Genomic DNA, 17,128 nt, shown 5'->3' with positions numbered 1-17,128 from the left:
CTTGATATAGCAGTGAGAGTAGCACGTAGGACGGTTGCAGCTAATAATCGCAGCACGGCTTCTATTTTGCGACCGTGTCACACATTGCCTGCGAGTGACCGCTTAGTATGAAATAAGTGAATAGTTGATGTAAACTAAGTGTCGTTTCAATAATCTATGTCGTTCTAGAGATAATAAAGTCTTATTGACTGACTGAAGCTCCTGAACAACTTCTAGAATGTCGGAGCCACCTTGATTGCTTGTGCCTGGCCACCTCGTTGACTTAGCTTGAAGGACCGGAGCGAAGTGCTTGTTGACGACCTAGCGCGATGACCTGGCACAAAAGGATGAGACGTTTGACGCAGGTGTAAGCTCTGGCTTCGCCCTTCCATGCTAGGCGTGTGAGAGATGTTTCCCATGATACCTGGCGACGACGCGCGGCTGGTTGACCTGGACCTGACATTCAGCTTGCCCATCATGGAATTGATGGCTGCAGCCCCGTCAAGAGGTGGTGTTGGTGGATGTTGAGCTGTGTGCATGCCAGGAATCGGCATCATAATGTTCGCATAGCTATCCATCGCCGGCGATGATTGGTGCATCATTGGCATGCCTCTGATGTTGAGACCGCCTCCCTGACTCAGCATCATGCGCGTGGGCGAACGACTAGAGGAACGACTTGAGGGCGGTGTGGTAACCCCTACTCTTGATGTGGAGTGCATTTGAGCCATGATGTCGAAGTTCGTAGGCATAGGTGGAAGCTTGCTGAGTCTCCTGATAGCCCGCATGTTCTTGTCAACAAATGATGACATGTTATGGAGCGCGGTTCCATTCGCATGAGACTCAAAGGCAGATGTGCCGTTTTTCGGTTCAAGCGTGCGCTGTGTGTGCAGCGAGTTCAATGTTGGCTTTGAAGTAGCTGGTGCTTCCTGTGGCGGTGCTTCTGCAAGCGTCTTGTGTATATGCGACAACACTGTATCAAAATTGACAATATGCTGTGCCTTCTCGGGTACATAAGCAGTCGCGCCCATTACTGTGTTTTGAGAGGCCAGAATGAAGATTGAGCCGTCCTTGATCCTCTGTTTAACAATATGCCAGCGGGTTCTGGCAGGGTTCCGTTCGATGGCGGGTTGTACAATGGAGTGTTGAGCTAGATTGGAGTAGAATATCTCGAGACGTTTCGCCATGCGCTCGAGAAGCTGCATCAGGAAAGAAGCCAAGGTCGTCATGGTCTGCGAATCATTCGCGTGATCAATGTCGGCAATGGACTCGAAGGCGTCAATACCATAGCATGCTTCTTGCCGGATATCCTCCAATAGAGAGATATCCAGCTCAACAGACTTGCTGGCGTAGGCGATAATACCTCTCTCCATGAAACGTGCGCCACTGCTGTCACGAACAAACTCGCCAATCTGGGCCACTTGTCTTGATACTGCCACAGCATTCTCGGAAGTCTTTGCCCTAGCTACAGCACCGAGAACGTCTGGCAGTCTGGTGGACGCTCCATCGGAGGACGAGTTTGCCAGAGAAAAGCTCAGCTTCAGTACCAATTCCTGTAGTTTAGCACCAAACATGGCTGAAAAACCACCTTGCAAAAGTCTGGATTGGTACTGATAGAAACTGCGAATCCCCTTGATGTTGATCAGGTCAATACCGTTGACGCTGTTCTGGAACCACCAGTTGTCAGTATCGATAGGATCACCCATAGCAGAACCCAAAAATCTCGACATTTGGAACTGCTGAGCGACCAATGTTTCTACCACTGTGCGAAGATAACCTAGCCACATATCATAGAGGTTACTGAGTTCTTCGACACCGTGGTAATCGGGCTTGGGTGTCAAAAGCCCCACGAAGTATCTGGTGAGAAGACTGCTCACTTCAGGGTTACCTGTATGTGCCAAATCGTCAAAAGTCTTGGAGCAGTCAACTCCTGCATTGGAACGAATGATAAGGGTGCCACCTGGGTGAATGGGTGCGAAGTCCGTCACGTCATACACCTTGCCGTGTACGCCGATCCACACAGGCGTGTTTGGACGATGGCCAGTGTGAAGTGCCAGTTCAGACTGGGGAATTGTGGGCAGGTTAACTGCAAGAGGCTTCGGTGTAAGGAAGACGTCTAGCATGACACGTCTTTCAGCAAAAGCAGTGGCGAGGATCGCCTCGCTAGACTCCATTGTGGTGGACCGATGGTTGTAGATTGCCTTGCGAATGCCTGCCATAACTGAGTCGAAGACCGAAACCGAACCGCAGATGTAAAGATAGCCCCCAAGCCCACCTTGCTTTTTGCTCATAACAAGGTCGCAGACAGTGTCTCCTTGCTCGACAATCAAGGAATCGATGTATCGCGGGGGCGTGTGCTTCTCCATAAGCTCACCAGAGCGTCTATCAAAGACAAGGCCCCTCGAGTCCCGCGAGAAAGCGGTGTGAATTTCCATTTGACCAGCCTGAGCCATTTCTCGAAGTTCATTTTCGTAGCAGAATTTCTCTCTGGACTGCACTCCGAGATAAAGAATGTTACGCCCTACCGCGCGACCCGCGCGAGCTTGCCAGAAGCTTCTGAATGGCGCTATTCCGCTGCCACCAGCAAAGTATGCGCAAGGGGCAGCTCCATCCAAGGGAAGTTGGAATGACACTGGACGGGAGATACCAATGAGTATGTCCTCCTCAATCGGCAGTGTTTCTTCGCTAGATGTGAGGGAAGGATTAAGGAATCCTATGTGGGGTTTAGTACTTTGCCGGACAAAGTGGTGAGGGAATGAAGGGTACTTGAATTAGCTTACCACTACTGACACCACTCTTAACGGATGGTGAATTGCCTGCAAATGTATCGCAAAGATCATATTCGGCTCTCGAAACCGTCAAATCTAATGTGCTAGGAAGCAGCTCGTCTGGGTAGTTGGAGATTGAATACGTCCTTGGTATCTCGATCTCTATGAGGTCAGTAAGCCAAGTCAGGTTGCTTGACAGATCGAAAGCATCGTCCCAGATATGCGATGGCGTATCAACAACTGCTGCCTGGAGTAGGTCTCCCAGAGATCCGCGGACAGGCCATTCGTTAGTTGCAAGGACCTGCAAGACCACATTTGACGAGGCTCTTAACATTGAGTGAACCTTTAAGACGAGACTTTGGGTCAAGGGAGCCAAATGACCGCGCCTGATTATATCCCTCACGGCTAGTTGTGGTGCAGGTTGTCTTGCCACTGAGCCAAGATGGTCTGCGAACCTAGGCCACTTCCCCGTGAGTCCAACCGGCGAATCCAGCATCTCCTCAACCCCCAAGGCTAGGGCGACTTTGGCACATTCTTCCCAGCTATTCAATGGCATTATTGCCAGTCTATCGCCGGGTTGGAAAGTGATCCCGGTATCTTGAAGATCTAAGGTAACCTTGGCGATGGATCGTTTCGGGTCGTTGTCGACGAATTGTCTCGTGAGTATTCTGGATCGAAATCGGCACTCTTCGAAGGTTCCGCGCATCTCGTGTGGTTCGCTGGTGATCTTGCCGCGGAATGGCTCCAGGCGCTCCTTCATGGCTTCGGAAAATTGCTTGTGAGTTTCCTCCCATGGCCGGACTATCACTCCACTCTGACCAGAGTTGCCGTTTGTCTCGGTTCTGCCGGTCTTGGCAGCAACTTCGAGCAGACCAAAAACTTTATATCGATGAACTCCCTTCATAGCATTAGTATATGAAGCAGTGGTTTCTCGCACCGACATACCATGAATCCTCTCTCTCCTGTATAAGCCTCTACTATACCATCCATGACACCGTGAAGCCTTGGATCGTCGGACTTTGCGACAAACTCGGGAATACTGTAGTGATATTCGACCGCTGCAATGAATGCTCGTAGGTTGGATGGTGCCCAAGCTCTCAAGTGAAGACCTTCGGCTCCCAGGAAAGACTCATACTTCTTGCGACCAAGGAATGCATCCATGAGCAGGTATGGGGGAAACTGGAGACCGCTTGACGCAGGTGCCCGGGCCGATAATGGAGCACTAAATTTTGCCCAGCGTACCCATTCATCACCAGACACAAAATTCTCGCCTGAGCTCGGATTCGGAGAGATTGTATGGAAAGCGTTCGGCATTCGTTCGAGGATCTCCTTGAGCCTTTGGCAGCCGATATTAGCACCTACACCTTGGCCGCTCCATTTCTTGGAACTCACCTGATCATCTCTCTTAATAGAGCTTCATGGTCTCTCTTCATCACAGCTTCCTGGCAAGCTGCGATGGCATCTGGGCCATGTTGGAAGGAAGCTTGACAGTTGGTTAGCGTACACACGAAAAACGTCCTCTCAATCTACCCACCACTCGTATCCGCACAGCCCTTGAGAAATGCCTTTTCTGTAGGATCACCGAATATTGGCCACCTCAACTCTGTATTGTCGAACCTGCCAACATATGGGTGCTTTGATTTAGGATCCTTGACTGTAACATTGTAACCTGCGGCATGATATATCAGCAGGCCGTATTCCGAATTCATTGTTCGTGGTGACCTACTGCTCTGGTCGACAAAGGTAAGATGAGGGATGGGCCTCCCCATTCTCTTCGAGATCTGGCAGTATGGACGGCCGATACTCCTGGGCAACCCTCTGACTTCTTCGAGGACATCATCACCCCAGTCACCCAAATGAGTACTCTTCACCCCAGAAGTAACACTCACACCTTCATGGCCGTCGTGCTTTTCCTCATATCGATATAAAGAGCACAGCAGGCCCAAGGCTACCAGCGCTGGCCACAAGGCGGCATCCGGGATAACGTCTTCTGTCCCTTCGATCACCGGCAATGCAGCGGCAGCCTCTCGAAAGCGGCCCCTAGAGACGGTACCCGGCATCCTCTCACACAGGTCACTCCAGACTCGACCTGGAGAGGTTGCCAATGCAGACACTGCCTCATCCATATCAGGGGGAACGAAGCCGAATTCTGCACTCAGAAACCCATCCCGCCAGCCAGTCTGCCGTCCAATCTCTTCTGCTCTGAGAAGAACCTGGCGAGCTGGTGCTCCAAGAGCCACTGCTAGAAGGTCTTGCTCATTAGCGGTCAATGCGTCGATATTCGATGTTGCATTCAACTCTTTGGTCGACGGCACGTCGGAATATAATATCTCATTGATTGCCTTCCTCTCCCTGTATCTTGTTCAGTACCATTTTGAAGGCGCCTTGACAGAGCTTTCTCACCTCATGCGTAGCCATTCTTCAGTCTCGACACCGTTCGGAATCTATAATTGTGCATTTAGTATCTACGGTCTCCCATCTCCCCGTCCTTCACTTACATTGAACGCCGTTCGAACGTCACCAGGTTGCGCAAATCCTGAGAAGGAACAACCTCTGGGACCTAACTGACTGCCTCTCACGCTGCCCGTACCGACTGGACAACGACCACCGGCGGTTCCAGATACCGGACACGAGCGTTCCGACATGTTGGATGAACGAGAAGGGGTATCAGTCAGAAAATATAGAGAAGATGAATAAGAGCCTCCGGGGCGCGGGCCACAGGTCTACTGGGAAAGAAACAGAGATTAAGGAAATCAGACCTGAGAGCCACTACCGCTTTCACACAAACATCAACAACCTGAGAGTAGAAAATGGGAAAGGCCATGTGCAGAGAAATCATCTTGGCTATATGCACCTCCTATTCTGATGGTCCCATTCGAAGCCCTGTAACAGCCCACAAAGGCCCATAGCAGAGTCGTCTCCACATTCTCCAGAACAGAAGCAACCTGGAAACAAGACATGGGATGGCTCACTTTCACTGTTCAACCAATGTTGTCCACGGCGGCAAAGGTTCTTGGCGATGGATAATGATGCACTAGCTCATTGCCAAGTGAGGCTGACACAACGTCGAAGCTGCCAAGGTTGCTAATGGAGATCAAAATTGGGGCACTCACCAGAAATGTATATCTGTGGAAGAGCCCACGACTTCGGGATGTGGGAAGATACCAGCCGGTCCCAGCTAATTAAGTGGCCCGGCCGTCGAGCTGGGAGAATGAATAGCCACAACGGTGTGGCCATAGCAGGGAAATGATTGTCTGGGGATTGGCTCGGCGAAGAAGCTCTTCATGCGTGCACATGAAGCGCCTCGTTGCTTATTACGTCCCGGCGTTGTCGATGTCATAATGACTCCGGCGTTGTCGATGTCGCAACGACTCGTCAGTCACAACTGACTGGCGTGTGGTCGTTCTTGAGGAGCGCAGCTGCGGACCACCTTTCTCCGTCTCAAAATGGTCTGGCGGTTGTGGACAGCAACGTAGCTAGAGTCTGGGAGAATTGTTTCAACACGTCTAGCGGCCCACACTGGGGAAAAGATGATGAGACTCCAAACAGACTTAGCTGGGATTCAAGGTTAAATTTAGCCCTACGTATAATCGCTGGTCCGTGGGTTTTCGGCTCCGGCAACTTGAGATGATACGCCTGCCACATGAACTAAAACGCACAGACAGAAGTTCACTCCTCTGCGGATCAAGTAGTTTGGTGACCAAACGAGGGATTGCTTCACCTAGGAAGTTTTCGCGTGTAGCTGTGACCAATTACCATGTGTATTGTTTCCATTGCCATTATCTACCCAACCTCACTATCATTAGATCTGCGAGTTGCGCATGTTACCCAGATCCTGGCTACACGTGAGCCGAAGAGTGTCAGAGTAGCCGCCAGATCCCACTTTCTCTAATACAACTCCTGGCCCAGATTACCACAAGCCATACTAACTACTTTGAACCTTCTTCTTCGATCTAAGCGAACCTACATCAGAGCAGATGGACTCCTCCGCACAGCTTCTCGATATTGTTCGTCGTGAAGTGGGGAATGCCAAGATCCAGGATCCTGGAGAGGCTTGCGTAAGCTGTCATCCGTGCGACTCCATCGATCGTTGATCTAATTTCCAGCTTCTGCGCAAGCGACGCTGATGAGCACGATGGATGGACGAGATCTGTTTCATACCCGCTCCCTGGACTCCTCGAGTGCCGCCCAAGCATTGCAGGGTAGCGTGGAACCCCATACTTGAATGCAGGACAGCGGAAGGGCCCGCCCAATGGACGTCCTTGCTCGTCTTGCGTCTCATTATGTAAAAGAAATGCCATTGTATCAGAACCTTGGATGCCAAGGCGTTATAGAATGCTTTTCTTCTTTCAGGTTCACCCGGTTTATCCCCTTTTGGATGCTTTCCGAGAATAGTCGCCTCGCTTGACAACTAGTCGAGGGACCACATGCAATTCAATTGCGACGCTCTCAACGAGCGCGTAGACTTTTCCACATTCACTTAAGGTCCAGGCCTAAGGCTCGCGTTGCGAAACGAGAAAGGTGTACATCCTATGACTGCCTTTCCCCAAAGAGTGGTATCTCCGAGTCTCTTGTTCTTGTTATGAGGAGGCCCTGTCGGTCTCCAAGTTCCCCTTCTCAAAATCAGTTCATGTATCAGTTTCGACTGCCTGGGCATCGATGCATGCTCGCCTTGTGCGAACCCCCTTGAAAGGTTTTGTTGTAAGGGTTTCCGGCATATTCTGAGCGGTCCAGGCACTCATTTCGACCACCGTTTCTCCTGTTCCTGGCGTGTTTGCTTAATTTTACACAAAGAACATGTTGGAACCATAGAGACTGCCGTATAAACGCCCTCACTCCATCTGCAAAGCCTGCTGCGTTTCGACGAGTCATGATTAACACTGCAGGGGAACTCAGGCAACGAAGCCATACTTTGATCCGCAGTCTACAATCAGAGCATTCTGCAGCACTATTCCACAGAAACACAAGCATAAAGATATACAGTGTCCGTCTAAAAGTTATCAAAGGTAGTTATTAGCCAATTTTACCCAAAAGTTTTCGTAATGCTGATTTCCTCTGATGGTGATGATGATGATGATGATGATACAATATGGCTTTGTTCTTATTTCCTAAGCGTAGCTCAGCGGAGGCAAGTACACGATGGTATGTATCTATCATGATTGAAGATTGCAGATAAGAATCCGAAATTGCATCACTTTAGTCACCCAGCGGGTCCAACTTAGCAACAAAGGACTAATATCCTCCGGTAACTAATCTACCTGTTCTTGATGAATCCCGTGGCAGGGATCTCAGTGCGCACTCAGTATCAGAAAAATCGTACTTCTGCTCTGTGGGATGAGGAGTTTAATTTCTCACTCCATAGCACCTAACAAGTGTTGGGCTTGCGCAACACCCAGCACAATACCCAGCATAGATGCAATGTAGTTGCCAACATCCCGCTCTTGTGACCCACCGCGCTGAAGGAGGTCAAACAAGTGCTTGAAGTCAGTCGTGTTTGTCACCCGCGCCTGATACGAGTCGCGTGTGGCATCGAACTTAGTGCGACTCAACACATCTGTGTGCCATGGTCTCCATCAGCCTGTTTCTCGTTGTCGCAGCCGCTTCGCAGATTTATTTCAAGCGTCTTCCTAACCATGCTCAAGACTGATGCAGAATTCATCTCTGATAATCCAGGACAACGCCTTGGACGTCAGACTGATCATGACCTCCAATGAATATCAATCGCCAACAGCTTAGTATCCCCGAGTCATACCTTGGATGCTTGACTGAGCAAAGATCGAGTCTACGAGAGCGTGGTAGCGCACGTGCAGCTCGTGATCGACTCAGCAGATGCTCAATATAGGCGCTCCGAAAGCATCGTATTCCCCAATGGCATTTGTACCCTTATTCTCCACGGTAATAGAACCGTTTAAGAATATGCCCAGTCTGTCAGTGTCTAGTGCTGTGGACTGCTTATTTCATCTGTACAGCATATTGGTGCATTTCTAATTTCAATCTCATTCGTTTCTGGATATGAAACAAAATGGACTAAGCATATAAAGTAATGCTGACATTGTATTCATACAGTGTTTTCTAAGTCATGTCTTGTGTTTACATGTGATATTTATAAATACCCGTTTACTTGAGTCTTTGCTACATCTCGAGATTATGTTTTGTACCTACGTAGCCAATCACCGTTGAACATTGACCAGGCCACCGTTCTAGGCCTCACCAATACTGTGGCGATGATGCAGACATCGCCAGGAGATACGGTCTGGCTTATCATGGCTGTGAGATTCCGCAGGGTTCCAATTATCGGTCTAGGCACAGAGATTCCCATTCCACGCATCTGGGCGGGCGTCATAACACCGCCAACTAGCAAACCCTGCAAGGTTGTTGGTGTAATGTGACAATGGAGCTCGAGTCCATCATGTAGAATTACGATCGTAGGTGATGACTGTGTACATAGGCTTGCAGTCAATTCGTGCGGGCACGCGAGCTTCGATGTTCAAGTCCATTATGCATTGACTCATAGGATGATCCGATGTAGGGGCAAGGTGTCATGACGACAACGCAACAGTTAAAGCTGGAGTGAATGTATCCAGTGTGAGGGGAGGGGCATTGGAATGATATTGGGGGTGGCAGCATGAACCGAAATCACATGTTACAAGAATGAATGCACGAGCACCCGTGCAGGACGCCTGGAACAACCAACACGATTCACGGTTGTCGATAGCTTACCAGTCCTTGAGCCCCAGGTTCGTTTGTTCGTTCGTTCAATACTACTTTCCTCCCGATGTACCTGGTACCTGGTACCAGGTGCTGGGGCGGTGGAGTCATACGTACCCGACGCCGGCGCGCGCAGCTGCCCTACCGTATTGAATTTTTGCGCGGGGCAGTCGCACCCCGCCATCTCTTCTTATCTCAACTCATCGCCAGAAAACCGAAAGAACCGTTGACCATGGCCGACTCCGTCCAGCCCCCGACCGAAGCGGTCGCCAACCTGTTCCTCGACGAGGTCACCGGCGAGCGTGTGAGCAAGTCCGAGTTGAAGCGGCGCCAGAAGAACAGAGAGCGCGACGCCAAGAAGGCCGAGAAGGCCGCCGCCGCTCCCCCCAAGGCCGAGAAGAAGAGCAAGGGCAACGACGAGCTGGAGGAGGCCAATCTGACCCCCAACCAGTACTTCGAGATCCGCTCCCGCGCCATCACCAAGCTCATCGAGAGCAAGGACCCCTACCCCTACCCACACAAGTTCCACAACAACTACGATGTCCGCAACTTTGCCAGCGAGTTCGGCCATCTCAAGTCCGGCGAGCACGTCAAGGACAAGGAGATCAGGATCACCGCCCGTATGTACGGCAAGCGTGCTGCTGGAAGCAAGCTCATCTTCTACGACGTCCGCGATGAGGGTGTGCGCTTCCAGGTCATGGCCCAGGCGAACGATGCTGCCTCGGACGAGCACTTCCTCAAGCAGCACGAGATCCTGAGGAGAGGAGACATCATTGGCATTGTGGGATACCCCGGGCGCACCGCCCCCAAGAGCAAGATCGAGAAGGGCGAGGAGGGCGAGCTGTCCATATTCGCCAAGGAGGTCCTCCTCCTGACTCCCTGCCTGCACCAGCTGCCCGACGAGTACTACGGCCTCAAGGACCAGGAGCAGCGCCACCGCAAGAGGTACCTGGATCTCATCATGAACCCCAAGACCAGAGAGACCTTCTCCACCAGACCCAGAGTCATCAAGTACATCCGCAAGTACCTCGACGATGCCGGCTTCCTGGAGGTCGAGACCCCCATCATCAACATGATCGCTGGCGGCGCCACCGCCAAGCCCTTCGAGACGCATCTGAACGACTACAACATGGACGTCTTCCTGAGAATCGCCCCGGAGCTGCCCCTGAAGATGCTTGTTGTCGGAGGTCTCAAGCGTGTCTACGAGATTGGTCGCCTTTTCCGCAACGAGGGCGCTGATCTGACCCACAACCCCGAGTTCACGACTTGTGAGTTCTACGAGGCTGGTGCCGACTTTTACGACCTCATGACCCGTACCGAGGAGTTGGTTTCTGGCCTGGTCAAGGAGCTCACCGGTGGCTACACCACCACCTTCACCACGCAGCACGGCGAGACGTACGAGGTCAACTGGGAGGCCCCCTGGAAGCGTGTCGAGATGATCCCCACCCTCGAAGAGGCCACCGGCGAGAAGTTCCCGGCTCCCGACCAGCTGCACACCGAGGAGTCGAGGGAGTTCCTCAAGAAGGTTCTGCAGAAGATGAACGTCGACTGCCCGGCGCCCCAGACCACCGCTAGGATGCTGGATCGCCTAACAGGCGAGTTCATTGAGGAGACGGCCGTCAACCCCACCTTCATCACGGAGCACCCCAAGATCATGTCGCCACTTGCCAAGGACCACCGCAGCAAGCCTGGCTTGACGGAGCGATTCGAGGCCTTCGTCTGCAAGAAGGAGATTGCCAATGCCTACACCGAGTTGAACCAGCCCTTCGAGCAGCGCCTGCGTTTCGAGGAGCAGGCCAACCAGAAGGCCCAGGGCGATGACGAGGCCCAGCTCATCGACGAGACCTTCCTCAACGCGCTCGAGTACGGCCTGCCGCCCACTGCCGGCTGGGGTCTGGGTATCGACCGTCTGGTCATGTTCCTGACCAACAACTACAGCATCAAGGAGGTCCTGCTCTTCCCCTTCATGAACCCGGAGGTGATCTCCAAGAAGGATGACTCCCAGAAGCTGCCGCAGGCCATCGCTGAGGCGGGAGCCGAGCCGGCCCCGGTTGAAGGCACCGAAGGAATTGGTGAGTCCCGGTCATAAACCCCCCGAGTCCCCTTGGATGCGAGACTAACCTGCTGCCCGCTACAGCCCACAAATAAGAGAATCGTAGATCAATAAAAGAGAAAGGGGGGTGGCGCTTTGCATACATGTGAGGTCTTTATTTTACAGCCGATGCCGAGTGGGGCATCCGGAGGTGGCTATGAAAGCTATTCAAGATCAAGTCTAGACGTGAGAGGAGCGCGTGCATTGCTTGCCCTCTAAAAATACAGTAAAAAGTACAAATAGGTCTACAATGCCTTCTGTTCTTCGTGCCACACTGCTGGGGTGACATGAAGGACGAGATCCTGCATGCTTAAAATGCTCTGTCACACAGTAGATCACCGCTTTATCTGCGAGCCCGCAGTCTTGAGCCTCTGCTGTATAGACGCCAGCACTGGTTTTGGCACACGGAGGCGCTGGCCGAGAACCAAGGCTCCGGTCAACAACGCCAGGGCACCCGCCTGGTGCGCCGCTGCCAAGGGAATCGGCACCATGAGGACAAGCGTGCTGATGCCGAGTGCAACCTGCAGTCCGACGAGGTGCACGAGGCCCAGGACCCCCTTGCGCACGTCCTTGGGCAGGGCGCTAGCGACACGGCCCCTGCGCGAGTACGCGAACAGCGTCAGCACGGCAAAGAAGGTCGAGGTGGCCAGGATGCGGTGGTCGAGCTGCACCAGCGACGGGTTCTCGAGCATGTTGCGCCACCAGAGGTCGGAGCCGTCGGGCTTGCGCGAGTAGAAGTCGGACCAGAGCTCCGACTTGGGTGGCGTCAGGCCCAAGCCCATCTTGGGGAACTCGTTGTAGATCAGGCCGGCGTCGAGGCCGGCCACGAGGGCGCCCGAGAGAACAGTTACGAAGACCAGGGTGGTGAGCGCGGCGACGGACCGGCGGAGCGGCACCAGGGCGGGGTTCTTGAGGGCCTCGATCGACTTCAGGGCCTTCGTAGGGTCGGCGAGCATGCGACGGGCGCGCAGCACTGACAGGCCGGCCAGCAGCATCCAGCTGTAGCAAACGAAGGCGGTGGCCAGGTGGGCGGCGAGGCGGTACTGGGAGACGCGGGGGTGGCTGCCGGGGGCAAATAGGTCGTCCTTGAGCCCGGACTTGACCATCCACCAGCCGATGAAGCCCTGGAAGCCAATGAGGGCGCTGATGCCGACGAGGCTGGCGGCCATGCGCGGCGTGACGCGGCGGCGGGCGATGAAGTAGACGGTCGGCAGCACAAAGGACAGGCCGATGAAGCGGCCCCACAGCCGGTGCGTCCACTCCATGTAGTAGATCTGCTTGAACTCGGCCAGGTCCATGTGCGAGTTCAGCAGCTTGAACTCGGGCGAGGCCCGGTACTTGGCGAACTCGGACTCCCAGTCCTCGGTGGACATGGGCGGCAGCGAGCCGGTGACGGGCTTCCATTCGGTGATGCTTAGACTGCAGAAGGGACAGAAAGGTTAGCGGCTATGTTCCGAGGTATAATCCAGAGAGCGATTCAAGCTTTCTGAACAATTGTAGAGGCCAATGTGCACGCGGAGGGTTGTGGCACTCACCCAGACTCGGTCAACCGTGTAAGTCCACCAAAGACGACGATACCAAAGACACTAGCAGCACTCCCCAGCAGCCAGTATCCGACGGACTTGGAGGACGCCTCGGGCCATGCTCCTCGCGCGGCCTGCTTGGCGCCGCTCTCGGGCGCAGAGCCGGACGAGGCCTTGCTCCCCAGCTCCTGCAACCTCGTCGGCGGAGCGGTTGTGTGCTGGGACCGGGCCTGTCGTACGATGCGCAGGATGCGGGAGGGGGCGGCGGTCGGCGTCGGCGTCGACAGGCGCTGCTGGCGGAGGCATTGGCGGCAGATGGTCTGGTAGGCGGGTGCCCGGAGGGCTATTCTGCTGAGGCCCGGGAGCAGAGAGGACATGGTGACGGTGCCCTGGCTGGGAGGGAGGTGGCCAGATGCAAGAGAGTGAGAAGAGGCGCGGGTCGAACGATGGCATGGATATAATAATTTTGAAGCCGGCCGACCAGCACCCCAGTCTGCCCGGTAACCCGATGTCGTTAGCTTTGCCAGCTCTGTGATTCGCTGCATTAATCAGCGGCGGCGGGGCAATTAAGACCCTGGATTTGGTTGCTGCCGCTCGACTTTGGCGCTATCCATGGATCTCTCTGAGTGCAGGTGAGTGTGCACCACGTTTCTAGTTAAGGATATTTCAAACCATTACACAGTAAATTCTGCCTATTGAGAAATACGATGAATTATAAAAGTATCTCTTAGAGATCATTTCCAAAGTACAAGATAACTGGGTCCACTCATACAAAAACCCATCTGGAAAATGGCATGTTACTAAATCAGATCATATCCAGAAAAAGACACCCGTGCCATTCATATCTGTTGGAAGCCCCTCGCATTGCTCAAGTTTACTTCGGAGTATAGGGCACATCAGGAGACTCGAAATATCTCCTGTTGGCTATAGGCGGCCGAGTGCGCCTGATAGACATACTTCTTGCGTCAATGTATCACCATTAAGTCAGCTGGTGGCTCTGGTCGAAATATACCCGAAAAATCGACTGCTACTGATAATTGAGTGTTCTTGATGAACATGTTATCCTGCAGAGGCACATTGGGGAGACGAAAGGCTGATTCGGCGAACCAAAGTATAGCTACCGCACCGGCCCGTCCCCTTCCCTGCCGAGTTGATCGGGCCAAGGACCCACCATTGCGGACGACAGCCTGCCTACCTAACTTGGATAGCTTAGTTACTTACATAACGGAGTACAACAGCAGCAAAACCTTCAGTCAAGATCTACCGTGGCCGAGGGATTCTCAACTGGACTCAAGGTTTCAGCCTGCCCGCAGCCTCAGGATGGGCAAGCAGAGCGGTGCCGCGGTTCCTAGCAACTGGCCGCCGGGCCTCCCATACCTGCTGCAGCCCTCTCACGCACCCCACCTAACCAAGGAGCAAGTGCAAGCGCTCAAAACGCGGCCTGCCGACCTCACGGCGGAGGTGCCCTCGAGCCTCGCCAGAGGCGCCTCGGCGCTGGCCAGGATCACGCCCATCACGGACGCCTCGCACCCGGCGTGCGGGCAGGCGGGCCTGTTTGCCGCGCGGGCACTCCCAGCCGGGTCGCTCATCCTGCCCTACTACGGCGTCGTGCACTCGGCGCTGCCGCCCCACAGCGCCGCGCACGAGCGGTCGGACTACGACCTCTGGCTGGACCGCGACGCCGGGGTGGCCGTGGACGCGGACGCGGCCGGCAACGAGGCGCGCTTCGTCAACGACTACCGCGGCGTGCGGCCGCGGCCCAACGCCGAGTTCCGCGAGTGCTGGGACGCCCGCGTCGGCCAGAGGTGCATGGCCGTCTTTGTCCTGCCGGCGGGCAAGGCCGCCGGCGCCGGCGTGGGGAAGAAGGCCGCTGCGGGCGGCATCGCCAAGGGTGAGGAGATCTGTGTCAGTTACGGCAAGGGCTTCTGGGGCAAACGGAAGGCAGAGCAGGAAGAGGTTCACGAGCCAACCGGCTAGGGGGATTTGGAGTCGCAGGCCGATGGTTTTGGCTCATCGCGCGTCCCTAGTCCTCTCATCGCTCAGATGTTGGAACTGGCATGGGGTTTCCAACCACACGTCTTCGCATGCCATCGCATTTGGCATTCCCGAAGTACAGTCGATAAACCACATGGATCGGCGAGTCTGATTTAGGCATGGTCATTATGACCGGATGCAATGCATCGCAAGTCTCCCTCACAAAATCTGTCCATCACAACCCACCGTTCCAAAGGTCTCCGATCTGGCCCACATAGGCCGAGCCAATATGCCGCCAGCTATGACCGACATGCGTAGCTAAGGGTGAGACTGCGAACTCACTGAACGGCATGGTACCGCGGCGGGATGGAGAGTCCCACGATGCAAGGATCTGCCGCTAGGACGAACTCCTCACCTGAACGGCAACATGTCGGGCGCATATTAAACCTCCTCATCCCCCAAGGTCACAAGATCAGTCGCCTGGGGAACTTGACGAGCTGTGTAACGAGACAACAAGGGTTCGGGCGATGAAAAAGGCCCGATTCTGACAAGTTCGACCGCATTTTATATTACAAGCTCTCCTAGAGGCTGCAGTCCCAGAGGTTTGGGTCAAGCCCAATTTTACCCGCATAATATGTCATGGTATATATGTGCTATAGCATGTTGGATGTTGATATTAAGATTCTCATGTCTACACAAATCGAATCCCCTTCAACACCGCCATGGACAGGGCTAGATAAACTATATGGGAACGGTAAGGTTATTCGGCAAACCATGGCGACCTCGATTAATGATGCAAGGACTAAAAAACAAAAGAATTCAAAAGACGCTCGGATACGAGGCTAGCGAGGTGCAGATCAAGCGTTTGAGGTAGAGAAAGGTCATAAACACACGGCGCACTTGGATAGTGCATCGTGCGCTTCTTGTAGATAGGCGGCAACCAGCCGATAGGTGGAAAGGACATTTGTCTCAATGGCCAATCTCTGGGTAGCAGCCTTTTGACATACTCCCCATAGATCGACAGGTACGGCTCGCTAGGCGCGTCTCTTGCCGCCTCGTATTCCATCTATCGAAACCCGGGGGTTATTTAGCCGCGGGCAATATATTGCGCCGTGGTTGCTGTGGCTTGAGGTCACGGAGGAGCACGTGGTTCATATGGGCTTTGGGACAAGGCCAGAGGCAGAGATAGAGGCGTATGACACTCGCTTCCACGGACTTCGCAACTCTGAACTCGCGATGGCTCGGCGGCGGATTGGCCAACGGGGCCCAGATTGGAGTCTTGGCCTCCGGAGGACATGCTGCCGAGCTAGGTGCAGTTATTCTGAGTTGCGAGCAACGTCGATCGATTGGTTTTCTTCCGTAACATCTACAGATGCGTAGGTAAATGCCGTCAATAGGTCGCGAGGTCGGCCTGAGATATTGCGGCTGAAGTTCAGCACAATGGCTGTCCTGGGACACGGGGAATCGTGTTGCAACATGATGTAAGTGGGTGAGTTATTCCGAACGTGTGGAATCTGGTTGGAGATGGAAGCGAGCTCGGACTGGGAAACGAAGGCTCAACGAAGCGAATATGAGCTGTCGAAGAGAACGAAAACAGTGATCTCGAATCTTGGCTTTGTTTACATGCTTACCTACCTACCTACCTACCTACTTACACACATTACATACACTGCGTCGAAGAAGTAAGTTTGTGCTGTCTCGGTTGGGCTGATACCATTGAGAGGGCCAGCCGCCCAGTATCTCTGGCCAACAACAGTTGCACGTCGATGAGCCGAAGTTTAACCCACACGCAACCAACTGTGTCGGGAGGCGACCTTGGCAGCTCTGTTTTTCGCCTGGGATCGCTTTGGCCGCAATATTTTTTTTCCATCTTGAACACCGTCTCCGAAAATTGCACACGACTCTGGGCCGGCGCGACAAAGTCCGAGACGGAACAGTGAGCTCTAGAGAAGTCTACTCGGCCGTGCAGGTTCTTCCGCCCGTGTTTTTGGGCATCCGGAGATCAGTATTTTCCATTCCCATAGCCAAACCGCTGGCGACTCGCGAGACAGGTGCGTTTTAACCTCTTTTTCGATCGTGCCGTGCCG

General features: G+C 53.7%; 4 protein-coding genes across 4 annotated transcripts; 2 read left to right on the top strand and 2 right to left on the bottom strand.

Moving 5' to 3' along the window:
* Nucleotides 1-212: 212 nt before the first annotated feature.
* Nucleotides 213-5,389, bottom strand: JN550_004065 (uncharacterized protein; the record flags this gene model as incomplete). The annotated part of the gene is made up of 8 exons (XM_049315539.1): nt 213-2,689; nt 2,757-3,642; nt 3,690-4,080; nt 4,137-4,227; nt 4,279-4,413; nt 4,471-5,096; nt 5,148-5,188; nt 5,243-5,389. 8 exons carry the CDS (start codon nt 5,387-5,389, stop codon nt 213-215), a joined length of 4,794 nt encoding a protein of 1,597 aa, XP_049174087.1.
* Nucleotides 5,390-9,684: 4,295 nt separating this feature from the next.
* Nucleotides 9,685-11,541, top strand: JN550_004064 (uncharacterized protein; the record flags this gene model as incomplete). Its single annotated transcript, XM_049315538.1, has 1 exon — nt 9,685-11,541. One exon carries the CDS (start codon nt 9,685-9,687, stop codon nt 11,539-11,541), a length of 1,857 nt encoding a protein of 618 aa, XP_049174086.1.
* Nucleotides 11,542-11,879: 338 nt separating this feature from the next.
* On the bottom strand, nt 11,880-13,444 carry JN550_004063 (uncharacterized protein; the record flags this gene model as incomplete). The annotated part of the gene is made up of 2 exons (XM_049315537.1): nt 11,880-12,963; nt 13,080-13,444. 2 exons carry the CDS (start codon nt 13,442-13,444, stop codon nt 11,880-11,882), a joined length of 1,449 nt encoding a protein of 482 aa, XP_049174085.1.
* A 943-nt stretch (nt 13,445-14,387) lies between these two features.
* Nucleotides 14,388-15,044, top strand: JN550_004062 (uncharacterized protein; the record flags this gene model as incomplete). The annotated part of the gene is made up of 1 exon (XM_049315536.1): nt 14,388-15,044. The coding sequence occupies one exon, from the start codon at nt 14,388-14,390 to the stop codon at nt 15,042-15,044; it is 657 nt and encodes a 218-aa protein (XP_049174084.1).
* Nucleotides 15,045-17,128: the final 2,084 nt, after the last annotated feature.

This window comes from Neoarthrinium moseri (assembly GCF_022829205.1).
Source record: "Neoarthrinium moseri strain CBS 164.80 chromosome Unknown scaffold10_Wmoseri_CBS_16480, whole genome shotgun sequence".
NCBI lineage: Eukaryota > Fungi > Ascomycota > Sordariomycetes > Amphisphaeriales > Apiosporaceae > Neoarthrinium > Neoarthrinium moseri.
The sequence above is the reverse complement of the archived record's forward strand: the minus strand, read 5'-3'. Positions and strand labels throughout refer to the sequence as shown.